The sequence below is a fragment of the Apostichopus japonicus genome, chromosome 10 (assembly GCF_037975245.1).
Source record: "Apostichopus japonicus isolate 1M-3 chromosome 10, ASM3797524v1, whole genome shotgun sequence".
NCBI lineage: Eukaryota > Metazoa > Echinodermata > Holothuroidea > Aspidochirotida > Stichopodidae > Apostichopus > Apostichopus japonicus.
In genome coordinates this window covers 13,921,044-13,936,061 of record NC_092570.1, presented here as the reverse complement: position 1 = coordinate 13,936,061, position 15,018 = coordinate 13,921,044, and the positions used below count along the sequence as shown (strand labels likewise).

Here is a 15,018-nt window from a genome sequence, read left to right as displayed (position 1 = left end):
GCTTTCGTTCATTAAAATTGTGTTCATTTATCTCAATTGATTGATAGTTGGATTCAGACATTGTTACGACATTATGGGTTCCACAAGTGTCATTAATAGGGTCTTGTAAGTCTCGCAGGCCATAGCATACTTATGCGTAGTTCATACTTTGCCTGCCTGTACAGTAGAAGCAGACCAGAGAATAGCTACATTTCATAGCAACGTGGGCCGACGTAACTAGTGAAAAAGTGAAGGTTCTGCTCACAATGGTCACCCTTACAATTTGAAAGGGTACAACTGGGCTTACGATATGTCAGGAATAGCGATTTGCTGAAATTGGAGAGCTATAACCTGCACACAAGTGTGTGTACCCTATGTTTGTGTGGACGTGTTATTGTGCCCACATAGGATGTGTGTTTGTGTGTGTGAATACAACATGTTGGCAAGTCATCTTACTATAAAGAACTTGACTTTTGGGGGAATATTGCCGCATTATCGAAAGTTTATGCCATATAGGCTGGTGCTGTTGCTGAGTGGATACAGGCTATGGCATCATAAACATAACTGCTGATTATTTTTTATGATTATTATTATAATACGATTTATAGACATGATAACAGAGATTGATTACCGCATGTATATCAATCAACACGGTAGCGTTGATGTCGCTTGTGAAATGTAAGGGTGCTATGAAACATGGTCATGACACACAAGTTGTGAAAGTTCTACCAGCCTTTTCCTCCAAAGACCTGCACATGAAATTCGTCACTTTCCAAGGCCGCTAGAGATATTATTGATAGTTTCCCATCAGTATGATGAACTGGTTGTTTGGGCTGATACATAACGACTATATGATACAACTGCAACACAAAGCTCTGCAACTCAAATTGCGAAGTGGAAAATTATGCAGTAGACTATAATGACCATATAGTATCACGCATGCCTGGACGGCATGCAATGCACACAATACAACTACAACACAGAGCTCTGCAACTCAAATTGCGAAGTGGGAAATTATGCAGTAGGCTATAATAACCATATAGTATCACGCATGCCTGGACGGCATGCAATGCACACAATACAACTGCAACACAAAGCTCTGCAACTCAAATTGTGAAGTGGGAAATTATGCAGTAGGCTATAATAACCATATAGTATCACGCAGGCCTGGACGGCATGCAATGCACACAATACAACTACAACACAGAGCTCTGCAACTCAAATTGCGAGGTGGGAAATTATGCAGTAGACTATTATGACCATATAGTATCACGCAGGCCTGGACGGCATGCAATGCATACAATACAACTGCAACACAAAGCTCTGCAACTCAAATTGCGAAGTGGGAAATTATGCAGTAGGCTATAATAACCATATAGTATCACGCAGGCCTGGACGGCATGCAATGCACACAATACAACTACAACACAGAGCTCTGCAACTCAAATTGCGAGGTGGGAAATTATGCAGTAGACTATTATGACCATATAGTATCACGCAGGCCTGGACGGCATGCAATGCATACAATACAACTGCAACACAAAGCTCTGCAACTCAAATTGCGAAGTGGGAAATTATGCAGTAGGCTATAATAACCATATAGTATAACGCAGGCCTGGACGGCATGCAATGCACACAGTACAACTACAACACAAAGCTCTGCAACTCAACTTGAGAAGTGGGAAATTATGCAGTAGGCTATAATAACCATATAGTATCACGCAGGCCTGGACGGCATGCAATGCACACAATACAACTACAACACAGAGCTCTGCAACTCAAATTGCGAAGTGGGAAATTATGCAGTAGACTTATAACCATATAGTATCACGCATGCCTGGACGGCATGCAATGCACACAATACAACTGCAACACAAAGCTCTGCAACTCAAATTGCGAAGTGGGAAATTATGCAGTAGACTATAATGACCATATCAGGCGCGTATCCAGGATTTTCTAACCCGGGGGGCGCGAATTACTATCTAAGCGGAGCGCCAACATCGGTTGGCGCGGAGCGTACAAGAAAATTTCTGGTTTTGATACCCCCCAGATCAACGGAAATGGCACTTCTCGGGCTTGAAAATGAGCAACCAGATGTACACTTTTGCCTGAGAACCAAGTATTTCCCAAAAGTTTTTTTCCCCCATCCATAACCTTTTGGAAGATTGTCACCAGTCACATCATGTTCGACCTGATTGCATGTCCTATGGATGATTGCTTTTGTAGGTGATTCTACGTCGCGGCCCAATATCCGAAAGCCCTACTTTTCAAGGTTTTAAGCCCATTGTTTGTTGAGAATTTGAAAATTCACATTTCTCGTGAATAAAATCACTTGAAAACATACCCATAATGTTGCAGAAAATTCAATCTATGGACAAGCAATATAGAAAAACCTCCTTGAACCCCTAAAAGACAGGTCAAAATTGCAGGAGTAGAGGAAAGTATGATGAAGAATGTTTGTCAGGAAATTTTTTGAAAATTCCGACACAGTTAATTTATTGGTGTAGAAATATTGCAACCTCTTATAATGGCTATTATAAAACTTGGTTGAAGGAAATGAAAAATAGCAGATATTTCCGATATGAGGTATATCGAAACCGAACACTACACACATAGGCGTAGGTCCCGTAGGAGTGCCCCCCGCAACCAAATTTTTCCCAGTTTCTTCGGGCACCTACTTAAAGAAAAATAAATAGCAATGAATAGCTTAACAATGATCTCCTTGGTAATTAAAATAAAGTTGTAAGCTTGACCGACATTACTACTGTAAAAGAGAGTTTTGACATAAATGGATCTGTATGCTTTTTCTCCATCTACATAAGACATTTGGTTGTTTACATTGGCATCCGGCGGTATACTGTGTAACTTTCACGGACCGTGCGGTACACGATGCCATGCAATGTAATGACCGATGCTTGCTTGTATGATATTGGCATCGATGCATTGAACGCGCGCTTCTTGCGCGAAAAATTTTGGCCTTCTTTTTCGTTACAGCCCCCACATCCAATTGGGCTCCTACGCCTTTGACTACACACATAGACAGTTTTTGAGGCTGTTCATCGTGGAACATGCATTTCAATGCTCACTGATACGATGTTATATCTGCTCTTTGCTTTACAAACTCGAACAGGCGTGTAGCGAGTAATTCCCAAGGGACTAGGGGCGAAGCCGGTAGGCAAACTATCTAAGCGAAGCGCCACCATGAGTTGGCGCGAAGCGTACAAGAAAAATTTTGGCCGAAAATGCCTCCCAGATCGCTGGAAATGACACTTCTCAGGCCTTGTAAGTTGCATCTAAGCATTGTCTATTTTGAAATTACTAGCGATGTCATAAAGAAAATTTGCTCGGGGGGGGGGGCGGTCGCCCCCTTCCCGAAATGCGTCATGTTCCCCGACGACTCGGTCGAGTTCAAGACCAGCCACAGTTGGTTCCATATAGCACAATCGTAAAATTGTTTAAGGCGTCCATACACACACGCGCGTTATGATAAACCTTATATAGTATTTATATAGATACATTAGTGAGAGAGGAAATATGGAAACGTCAAAAATGGAGTTGTCGGTGTAAGGGGTAGGCTGAGGCGCACACCCGCTCTGTAATCCTTGATCTGTCACTGGCTACCCTGTGTATATAATAGGGATCAGCGCTTTAACTATGACTGTTCCTCTTTCTCTTCCCGAGGTCTTGGCTAACTTCTACTCCCTCCTTTTCTCATTTTTCTCTCTTTTTCTTTTTCTTTTCCCTTCCTTCCTCTCCTCCTTTTCTTTTTTCCCCCCTCCTTTTCCCTTTTTCTTCTCTTTTTTTCTCTCCTCTTTTCCTTACCCGGGGGGCGCGCGCCCCCAACGCCCCCCCTGGATACGCACCTGCATATAGTATCACGCATGCCTGGACGGCATGCAATGCACACAATACAACTACAACACAGAGCTCTGCAACTCAAATTGCGAAGTGGTAAATTATGCAGTAGACTATTATGACCATATAGTATCACGCAGGCCTGGACGGCATGCAATGTACACAGTGAAACAAATAGCGTCCATGTAAACTTTAGTATAGGCTATATATATATATATATATATGCACATATATAATTATATAGACGTGAAGTTAAACTAGAACAAATGCCAGCAAAAAGGGGTATAAACTACTTCTCGACTGATTTATGATGCTGTATGCAGTCACATGAGCTGTTGGAAATCAAATGGAACGAGTGCCAGCTGGAAACACTGCCAGCATAAAGATAATTCACTTTTCAACTGATGTAATTGAGCCCTTTCAATGTTGTAGAAAACATTACGTATATATCTCAACGACACGAGGGCAAGAACCTATAAGGGCTAGACCTTAATTCCTCACAACTTTTATTAACCCCTGACATAAGTTACATTAACAGTTACCCAATGGAATTTTATCCATATATTTATTCAAAATTTGAGAAAAGTTTTCCCTTTCCCCGTCCACTACAGGCAAGTCGGTCCAACCCCGACCAGTTCCGAAACCCTTTCCCAATTAAGTATATATATATATAAGTTACTCTTTTACGCAATATCCGGTCGCAAGCAGTTGGAAGATTTCGCGTCCCTGGGTGTAATCTTGCGTCCCGAACGCAGAAATCTGCGTTCGCAACAATGGCATATGTTACCAATATATGTGTTAACGTTTAGCGAAAACTCATTGATGTTCAGTCGCTGAAGTCGGAGAGCGTCAACGTTCGCAAAGGTGTTTTGTTTACGTGGACGTGCTATTGTGTTCACTGGGTCAGGGTGTGGTGGGGATCCAGTTTTTAATTTTTATTGTTGTTATTAAATCAATATGAAGAATGCAACATAAAGTACCCTACATTCAACAGACCAATTAGCCTACGTCTGTTTTCCGTTCCTTTGTCTTGTTGATATTTTGCTAGTCTTTTGTTGCCAAGCCGATAACGCACATTATCATCACGTACATTGAGGCGAAGGACAACTGCTCAGTCATGAATCCAACCTGAGTGGACATTTTACAAAATAGAGGGCTTAATCAGCGAGTACTCAATGCATTTTTATTCAATTTGAAATATTTCGTCGCTCCTACAGAATTTGAAGATAATATATTACTATATAACAAGTGAAATATGAAAAATGCCGGCCAAAATTGTGGACAAGCGAACTTGTTTAACTACTATAATGGAAACTATTTCCGAGTATTTTCGTGCACATTTACTACCAGTTAATTTGCCAGAATGACCTTTTTTTCTGGCAGGCTCGAGAAGTTTTATTCAATCGTACCTGAAACCGAATTAACAAAATGAAATGCCAGAAATATACCCGCCTTTCTCTATTTCATTTGAGCAACGAAACACACATGTGTTTTATTGACACTTTAGAAAGCATAACGTACCAGACAAGTCAGAAAATTGGTTACCGAATCTTGCAGAGTCGTGTAGGTAAGCTGTTCCTTATCTTCGTTTAATATATTTATACTTGTTCAAAACTTTTCACATTTTCCTTCATCTTGTATATAGTTGCTTAGACCTACATAAGCTTAATTATCATTACCATTATTATTTTTCATATATGCTTATATATGGTGTGAAAATGAAAGAGGTATATTTCGTGCAATTTCACAGCCCTCGGGACCCCAAACGGGGCCAACTCGGGCGCCATTTCTGGAGCTCCCGTTTTTCGGGGCCAACTCTGGGCGCCATTTCTGGAGCCCCCGTTTTTCGGTGCCAACTCGGGAGCCCCCGTTTTTGCAGCCAACCTCCAACTTGCCGACCGTATCAACATACCAGCAAGGAATGAAGCATACATAACATTAATAGACCATAAAACTAGCTTCAAAACAAAGCCATCGTGCAGAATCATAAATCCAGCAAAATCTGAACTGGGAAAAATCAGCAAAGTGATTTTGGACTGCTGCAATTCAAAACTTCTGAAAATGGCAAATCTCAACCAATGGAAGAATACAACTGCAGTCATTGAGTGGTTCCAAAACCTGAAAAACAAACAGGCAGTTTCTTTCATTTGCTTTGACATAGTGGATTTTTATCCATCCATCACGGAAGACCTCCTCACACTAGCCCTTCGATTTGCACGGCAGTACAATACCATCGCAAACCAGGATATCGACATAATAATGCATTGCAGGAAATCCTTGCTCTTCCATAACGGAGCACCGTGGACAAAAAAAAAAAAATTCTGACTATCTATTTGACGTCATTATGGGTAGTTTCGACGGAGCGGAGATCTGTGAGCTAGTGGGGACTTTTCTGCTCAATATTATCGCCCAAAAATATGACAAGGGAAGGATTGGCCTGTATAGAGATGACGGACTAACAACCTTTGACGAAAAACCACAAGTGATAGAGCACATCAAGAAAGACCTCTGTAAAATATTTAACACCTATGGTTTAAAAATCACTGTAGAAGCCAACCAGAAAGTCATCAACTACCTAGATGTGACGTTAGACCTCATTACAAACCAGTACTACCCCTACACCAAGCCTGGCAACACTCCACAGTACATACACAGTAAATCCAACCACCCGCAAGTTATACTAAAAAATCTACCAGCGTCCATCAACAGAACATTGTGTGACATCTCTTCTAATGAGGAAGTTTTTAACAAAGCCGCTCCTATTTACCAACAAGCGCTAAACAACAGCGGGTTCAAACACAAGCTCACCTACTCCGAGCCGCAGCCAAAGAAGAAACGTAACAGGTCTAGAAAGGTTATTTGGTTTAACCCACGGTATTCGAAGAATGTCGACACAAACACCGGACAAACATTCCTTTTTCTTGTTAAGAAACATTTCCCTCCCGGAAGTGTCTTGCATCAAATATGCAACAACAAAAAAACACCATAAAAATCAGTTACTGTTGTATGGACAACATTCAGCATACTGTAAGTGCACATAATCAAGTTTTACTTAAGAGTGCTAATAAGAAGGAAGACTCCTGTAACTGCAGAAACAAAATGGAATGCCCTGCCCCTGGTAAATGTAACACCCCCTCCCCAGTAGTGTATCAGGCCACTGTATCCTCGGTGGTGGGGACAGAAACTGTTGGCCTTGCGGAATCTTTCAAACCCAGATATAACAACCACAAAAAAATCACACAGTCACAGTCCCGATGCAAGGGGACTGGGGCTGAGAGCGGATCAGTCGTTTGGTAGTTTGGTTTTCGTGCCCAGGTTCTTTCCTGGGTGACTTTTTCTTAAAAAGTTCCACAAAAAAATCTTTTAACAACAAAAGATACGCCATGGCACAGCACTCAGCAAATACATTTGGCACTTGAAAGATAGCAATGTTCCGTATAAAATCACTTGGAAATACCTAGTAAAAGCCAGTACTCATAATGTTGCTACAAGAAGGTGCAATCCGTGGGAAGAGTTTCTTATTATTTACAAACCCAACAGTATACGTTAAATACCCGTTCAGAGTTTATAACCACCTGTAGGCATGCAAACAAATTCTCCCTATCCAGATTAAAAGAGTAGGTTTCTTTCAGGGTTATCGGTCCATATCGTTCTTTTGTTCTATGTGTGTTCTGCTGTATTGTATTTAAGTGCATGCAGTCTTGCATTATACTGCTGTATCGCCTGATGAGTGGATCTACCCACGAAACTCTGAGTAGTGAAGCAATGAATTGCTAGCCTGGAATATACTCTATTTGTAATGCTCAGCAAAATGCTTAGAGCACTCTCGTTGAGGTACCTGACAGCTATATTAATCAGTGTATATATATATATATCTATATATATATATATATATATATATATATATATATATATATATATATATATATATATATATATATATATATATATATATATATATATATATATTGTCTGATGATCGCTCAACGCGTGAGGCTCTGAGTAATAACTAATAGTGTTCCACTAGTCTCAACTTATCTCAACATATAATTACTATCAATATATATAAATAATTATATTAATAATTATATATTCAGGGTGGTGAGAAACTAGATTTTCTCACACTAATTTGTTTACACCCTGTAAGTGTTAATTAAAAAACCTAATGAATCATAAGGATAAGTGTCATAAGCGTATCTTATCTTGATTTAAAAGCCTTGGAAAGTTTTACTGCATGCTCTTATCTTATTATTAGTCCTGGGAAAGTTTCATTTTATATGTATGTACTTATATTATTCTTTGTAAAAGGTGCGAAGACAGCCAGCTTAGCTTATCAGGATTGGAGGTCAGTAGCTGGGCATGGGTCTGTTTAAAAAGGGATGTAGTCAATGGGCAGAAGCCAGTCTATCCCAGTTGTAATTTGTCAGCTACCATTTAGTTTGCTACTTTAGCAGTTCTCTGCAGTTATCATTTTTAGTTTTTGTCACTCGGTCAGTTGTTTACTTGTTAGTTGTAAGTTATCAGCTGTTAGTAATTATTCAGTCAGTTCTTGTTTACCTTGTTGTTATTTAGCCTTTTAAGTCAGTGTATTGCATTAATAAATAGAAGCCAACTTTAATAGCTGCGTTTCGTGACTTATTTTGGAGCTACAATGTGATTATTAGAACAGTCAACTTTTCCGTGAAAGTTTCCTCAATTTACGGTGGAACAGTTCCGTTAAACTTTCTACAATTTGGCGGCAACGCTACAATATATATATATATTTATATATATATATATATAATATATATATATATATATATATAATATATATATATATATATATATATATATATATATATATATATATATATATATATAATATATATATATATATATATATATATATATATATATATATATATATATATATATATATATATATATATATATATATATATATATATATATATATATATATATATATATATATATATATAATAAGAGCGACTTCCACGCCAGTTGGTGTATTTACTACGGAGTTAATGAAGTTTTACGAATGACAAGTTTGGTCGTTTCAAGGTTGTATTAATACATTTAAAATTTTAGTACTGACCATATAGTGTCCTCTGATTTATTAGTAAATGAATTCATGCTGGTGGTACACGGTACACATACCAAAAAGGAGAGAAATATAGAAGATAGAAATATTAAGTTATCTAGAAAATGATCAGATAGGCGTTTTTGAAACTCGAATGTTAGTTGTAAGTATATACTCAAAGGGATTAAAAAACATTTGATTTCTGTGTGTGTTATTGCTCTCTTGTAACCTGCAGGTTCATCGCATATACAACGATACGTAAAAGGAATGGCGTCCATCAACAAAGACCTCTTACCTGTCAAGGCAATGTATTTTGTCTACATTGGAGGTAAGTTTGCGTGAAACCTTAACGATGTTATGAACTATATGGAAAAGTAGTCGGTTTAATATTACAATTCGTTGATATAAAGACGAATTCAATATCGAATTTTAAGCTATAGTTGGATCATTGTCGAGTCATTCACAACTGGTTTTGCTTCTTAAAATGGCCAATTACAATTGATATCATCCTGGTCATCTAAGTTCCCTATTTATTTCCCTTTTCTGAACAGCTTTGGTATCACTTTTCCCAACGCTTCCTGTGTACCTGTCACATCTCGGTTTAAGCATAACTCAGATCGGACTCATTCGCGGGGCTGAGCCTCTGCTCGACTTCATAGTGAGTCCCATCTGGGGTTACCTGGCGGATACATATAGTCTTCACAAGGCTTTGATGATGGCGAATGTCTTAGGAGTCGGGGGCTTTTTCCTTGGAACGCTCTTTGTACCAGGTGCAGTTGACCCTGATATCCTACCACCTGCAACCAACTCTAGCGAGGACACTTTGGTTACTGATTCCGTAGGTCCATTCAAAGCAAACACGACCTTCACGTTTCTCGCTTGTCTTATCCTAATTGGTCTAGGGCAATGCTGCAACGCTGCTGTCGTCCCCCTACAAGATGCTAACGCGATGCAGCTTATCAAGGGAAACCCCAAACAAAGCTACGGGCGCCAACGGCTTTGGGGAAGCATCGGTGGACTACTCTTTGCAGTAACTACCGGATTACTTTTAGATTTGTACTCAAAGAATGTTATCTTCCTTCATGAGTTTCTTCCTGCGTTCGTAATCTTTACCATCCTTATCCTTTTAACTCTTTGGCCTGCTTCTAAGACCCCTTTCGCTCACCATACGCCCAACGCAACGTTCTTCAGGAGCGCGGGCGGCGTCCTGAAGAAACCGCGCATATTTATGTTTCTTCTGGTGATGTGTACCTTCGGCTTTTCCTACGGCCAGGATAGCTTCAAGTATCTCTTTCTGAACGAGTTAAGCTCCCCTCACTTAACGCGCGCACTCTGTCCGGCATTCAATTGTATCGGTGAAGTCTTTTTCATGTGGAATAGCAAGAAGATTATCCAGAAGCTCGGCCATGAGGGAATCTTCTACGTCGTCCTGTGCGCATGGGCAACGCGTTTCATCGTCTACAGTATCCTGATTAACCCTTGGCTGATACTCCCGGTTGAACTGCTACATGGGATCTGTTTCGGACTGCTTTGGCCCAATGTTACCGCCTTCTGCAACGACGTTGCCCCTCCTGGTATGGCCGCTACCCTGCAGGCGATAGCATTTGCCCTATACGCTGGTTTGAGTAAGTATTCCTTTACCTTATTAATACAGTGCAATGACATATCATATAGGCCTATAGAGAAAGCCTTGTTCGGGTTAAAATAAAGCATTGTGTTTATGGCATGAAGTATTTACGCTACGGGTTCTCAATTGTCGACCAGTGAATCAATGCGTAGCACGGAAGATTTCAATCCTGCCAGCGAAAAAAAAAAGACAGAAAAACAAATTGGGCCAAATCTGGCATTAATCGCGTATGTGAACCTGCATTGCCTTGTAGGCGTGAGTACCTTACCCTACACACTGCATGCTCAATCTATACGTACAGGGAGATGCATTAGTTCTCTGGCCCTTTGCTCCAACCAATTTTTGTATTTTCTCCCATGCACCCTCGCTATAGAAACTTAATTTGAGAACTCATGGTAAACAGATTTAAGATACGAACTGCTATAATAGCCTCTCGTTTTTACACGAAATTACATATACACCAGTCGGTGCATTATACGTATATAGTTGGTATTATGGAGACAGAGTTATTTCATTACTTCGGTAAACATCCGATTGTGTAACTCCTCCTCCTCTGCAGTTCATATCCGTATCTCTGAAATTAATCTCAGCATGCAGCCTGGTTCGGTCACGCGTTCAGCCTGCCTGCATGTGAAATTTGTGGGCACATGGAACACTGAAAAAAAAGTAGTTTCTTATCTAGACGTTCGTGGTCGATGGACCTTGGCAAAGTTGCATTTTTCTTGCGTGTATATTGTAATTAATCACAACAATAGCAAAGGTTACGTGCTCAGCCTGTGGATGCCAAAAGATTAGAACGGAAACACGACACGAATGGGATGTACAACTTGCTTAAATTATCGAGTTTGGTGGGTACTTTAAAATGGCGTATCAATTGTCGACCTATACCATGGTAGTAACAGTGGTTTATTTGGGGTGTGGGTGGAGGGGGGGGGGGTTGGGTACGTTTAGGGAAAGCAGAGCCATACTAGATGTATGATACTGTTGATACCGTTGGTGATTAATTTTAGTCCCCAAAGTAGAAGTTGAAGCAAAACATTCCACTAAAATTTCACGACGTTAGCCACCGTGCAATCAATTCAAGAATTCTTATCGTTAGACCTGCTATGTGTATAGACATAGGCAGATGTATTCACAATGTATCCATTATGTAATATAATGCGTGGTCGACTATAGACCGTTGGAAACTTGCTGATTAACTATCGGTCACTTCAGTACCAGATCAGTTCAGTATACCAGGTGTCTAAAAACATGTTATAACATAATCCAACTTGAACACATTACAACAACATAATTTAAAGAAATATTGCAAAGTAGATAACAATGTGATAAATTTCTGCCATCGAGACACTAGTACTGTCAATATAATTCACAACGTAACCTTTTTTCGTTTCAAGAAAAAAAATCACTAAAACGTAGGGAAATTTCGACTTATTTGTTTATTGTATAGATCATCTCATGTATGAATTTAAATTAATCATAGAAGCTATTCTGTTCGGAATAGGTATATCTGCCTTGTTGCAACAACCAAATCTGACCTTTTTGCCAAAAGGTTCTCAGTACAATAACCCCAAAAACATTTTCCCCTCGTTTTCCCTGCAAGATGCAAAATGCTTTTCTCTCAGTTGCATGAGTAATACCATATAAAACCAATTTCTACAGATTTGCAACTTAATTTTATGGTATATCGATAACACTATTGATTTGTTATTTTCTATTCTTAAGCTTTTTATCTTATTTACAGTGTACATTATTTCCCAACCCTCATAATTATTGGAGCCAGCCTATTTATCTATATTGGCTACACGTGATAAATTTAACACGTGCATTTTTATATTTTTTATGTTATTTTTCATCATTACAGAAGATATACTATATAGTGATGTAGTATAATCTATCAAGGGCGTAGGACCCGGGGGCTGGGGGGGCGCGAGCCCCCCTCGTGAAAAATATGGAGGGACGGAAGTATCATTCCGCCCCCCCCCCCCCGCTTCGCAAGTCAGAAAACCCCTTTTTCATTTCCAAATGAGAAAAAAATCTCATTTGGAGCACCAAATTGCATCTAAGGCCAGGTAAAAATGCAAAATTATATACAAGATGGAGTGGGTGGGTTGAAGTGTGCTATATTGCACCAAATTGCATCTGAGGCCACCTGGAAATGCAAAAAAATTCCAAAGGGGAGGGGGACACCCCCTCCCCTTACACCCCACCCCCAGGCCGGCCATCAGTCTTCAGCCCCCCCACTCAAAAGTACCTTCCTACGCCACTGTAATCTATGCTTAAAATGTACGCACCAGCAGGCGTTGCTTTATTTTTACCCTCTGGTGGATAAAAAGGTATAACATGACTTGAACTCCTCTAGCTATATTACGTGACAATTTTGTATAAATTAACGGGAAACAAGCAATACATGAATCTAAGCAACTATACGCAGGCACAAAAGTACATCCAAGGATCAACAGTGTGTCAGAAATTATTTTTTGAAAGGAAAAAAAAAAGGCTTTCAGCTCGCTAATTGTTAAGTGCATTAGAGATGAAATAAATACTTAAAAATTGTAAATACTGTCGGCTACATCTAGATGTGTATAGCTGAAGGTCATAGATAGAGATTTAGCGTCAAGTACCTTAATGACAGCGTATTGTGGGCCAGGTTCAAACTATTTCTGTTCCAGGGTAATATGCAATATAGTTCAATCTTTTATAAGACGAATTCAAGACAATTTTTGTTCTGCAGGGGGCCATCAGACTCGTTAACGCTCATTGTGACGTCACAGAGGAATACTGACATAAATTATATTCCTTCGTCTATGAGATAGTTATCAGCAATTATCTAAGACAGACCCGAGTCGAGTGACTGTTTAATTAAAGCAAACTCATTTTCTGTGCACTTTCACCAGCTCCTTGGCTATACGACCACCCGATACTTATAGCTAGTACAGTAACTATACTGTTCATGTTCCAAAACCGTGCATCAGTAACTACTGCGCTGTGTTCGCAACACGGTAACATGTGTTACCTGTAACACATGTTACCGTGTCAAGAGCACAGCGCAGTGCTTACTGATGCACGGTTGTGGAACATGAACAGTAGTAACTGTACTAGCTATGAGTAGTGGGTGCTACGTCATACCCCCCTCTTATTCCAACCTTATATATATGCCCCCCCCCCCCACCGCTAAAGTCTAATGAAGCATGATGATTCAAAACAAGGGATCTCGTGGGAGAAGTTCTGCACTTAGAAAGAAAAAAAAAACATCGCGTTGCAAGCTATTAACTACAAACTGTCTCCACTATTTTTTTATATAAGTATATATCATGACAGTTTCGTCGAAGCGATTGTGTAAAAAAAAACTGTCTGTGTGAACCAATTGGTCGAATACATGTGCCTATTCTACACTATGCGAGGCAATTTTCTGGTAAACAGGGATGCATGTCAATTACAGGCTACCGTATACCATAGGCTATGCCATTATGTACGTGCATTTCTTTTTAAAGGCCAAATCAATGTTTGTGACATTTTATAAATATATATATTTTTTTTTACAGTATCTTTTTTTTTGTCTCTTCGTGGTATAGGTGAAGCTATTGGAACCATGGCAGGAGGGGTGTTCTACGACAACTATGGTGCAAGGAACTTATTCCGCTGTATGGCTGGGATAAACATCGCAATGTTGATCGTTTACCTGCTCTTCAACAGGCTGTATGGTAGCCGAGAGGAGGCATCTAATGAATACATCGATGACTCCGAGGTCGCAGCTAAAAAGGTCAACATCCAACAAGAGATGGAAGCCAAGCGTGGTTCACAAATCACACCATGAACTCGAACGGTGCATCAGCTTGCTAAATATTTATACTATGAATGTTTCAAATTCTGGGTTTAAAGGGTTAAAAGTCGATTTACCATTCCTTGTATATGTCAATAGCTTTTCGCAATGTTTCTTGCATTTTAAGAGCGACTCTGAAACATTAACAAATTTCCGGTATATGTCGTTCAATATTATCATATACATTCGGTCACGATTTGGTTCTGATGGGGTGGGGGGGGGGTGTTAAGTTATTCCAGATTTTAAGTGTAACCTCAGTGTCTCATCATGCCTAATATTGATATCAATAATTTAAATATGTTTCAAATCCTATAACTGTACAATGTGGTTCTCCATCCACGCTCAAAATTAGCAAAGTGCAGCGCTCTCATATCACTCCTATATATATATATATATATATATATATATATATATATATATATATATATATATATATATATATGTGTGTGTGTGGTTCCGCGAAACTTGACAATATTAACAGTACCGAACATTGATCACTATTTTATAATTATTGAAAAGATATCTTCTGAGACGTCTTATTGAAGTTTCAAGTCAAACTAATTGCTTTAAAGCACCTTATCATGCGTTTCCAAAAGCACCGATTTTCATTCGACCACACTGCGCAAGTGGAAACTTGAATTATCCAATCACCCA

At 39.4% G+C, this 15,018-nt stretch overlaps 1 protein-coding gene across 5 annotated transcripts; it reads left to right on the top strand.

The window, feature by feature from the left end:
- The first annotated feature begins 5,109 nt into the window (after window positions 1–5,109).
- Window positions 5,110–14,749, top strand: LOC139975093 (major facilitator superfamily domain-containing protein 6-like). 5 transcript variants are annotated; one of them, XM_071982717.1, is made up of 4 exons: window positions 5,110–5,401; window positions 9,150–9,242; window positions 9,466–10,539; window positions 14,117–14,749. In XM_071982717.1, exons 1-4 carry the CDS (start codon window positions 5,263–5,265, stop codon window positions 14,356–14,358), a joined length of 1,548 nt encoding a protein of 515 aa, XP_071838818.1. In that variant the 5' UTR covers window positions 5,110–5,262; the 3' UTR covers window positions 14,359–14,749. The 5 variants fall into 5 exon arrangements, with proteins under 5 accessions (XP_071838818.1, XP_071838823.1, XP_071838821.1 ...); XM_071982722.1 differs by having other exon boundaries at window positions 5,379–5,397; window positions 14,117–14,748; XM_071982720.1 differs by lacking the exon at window positions 5,110–5,401 and adding an exon at window positions 7,383–7,668 and having other exon boundaries at window positions 14,117–14,748.
- The last annotated feature ends 269 nt before the right edge of the window (window positions 14,750–15,018 follow it).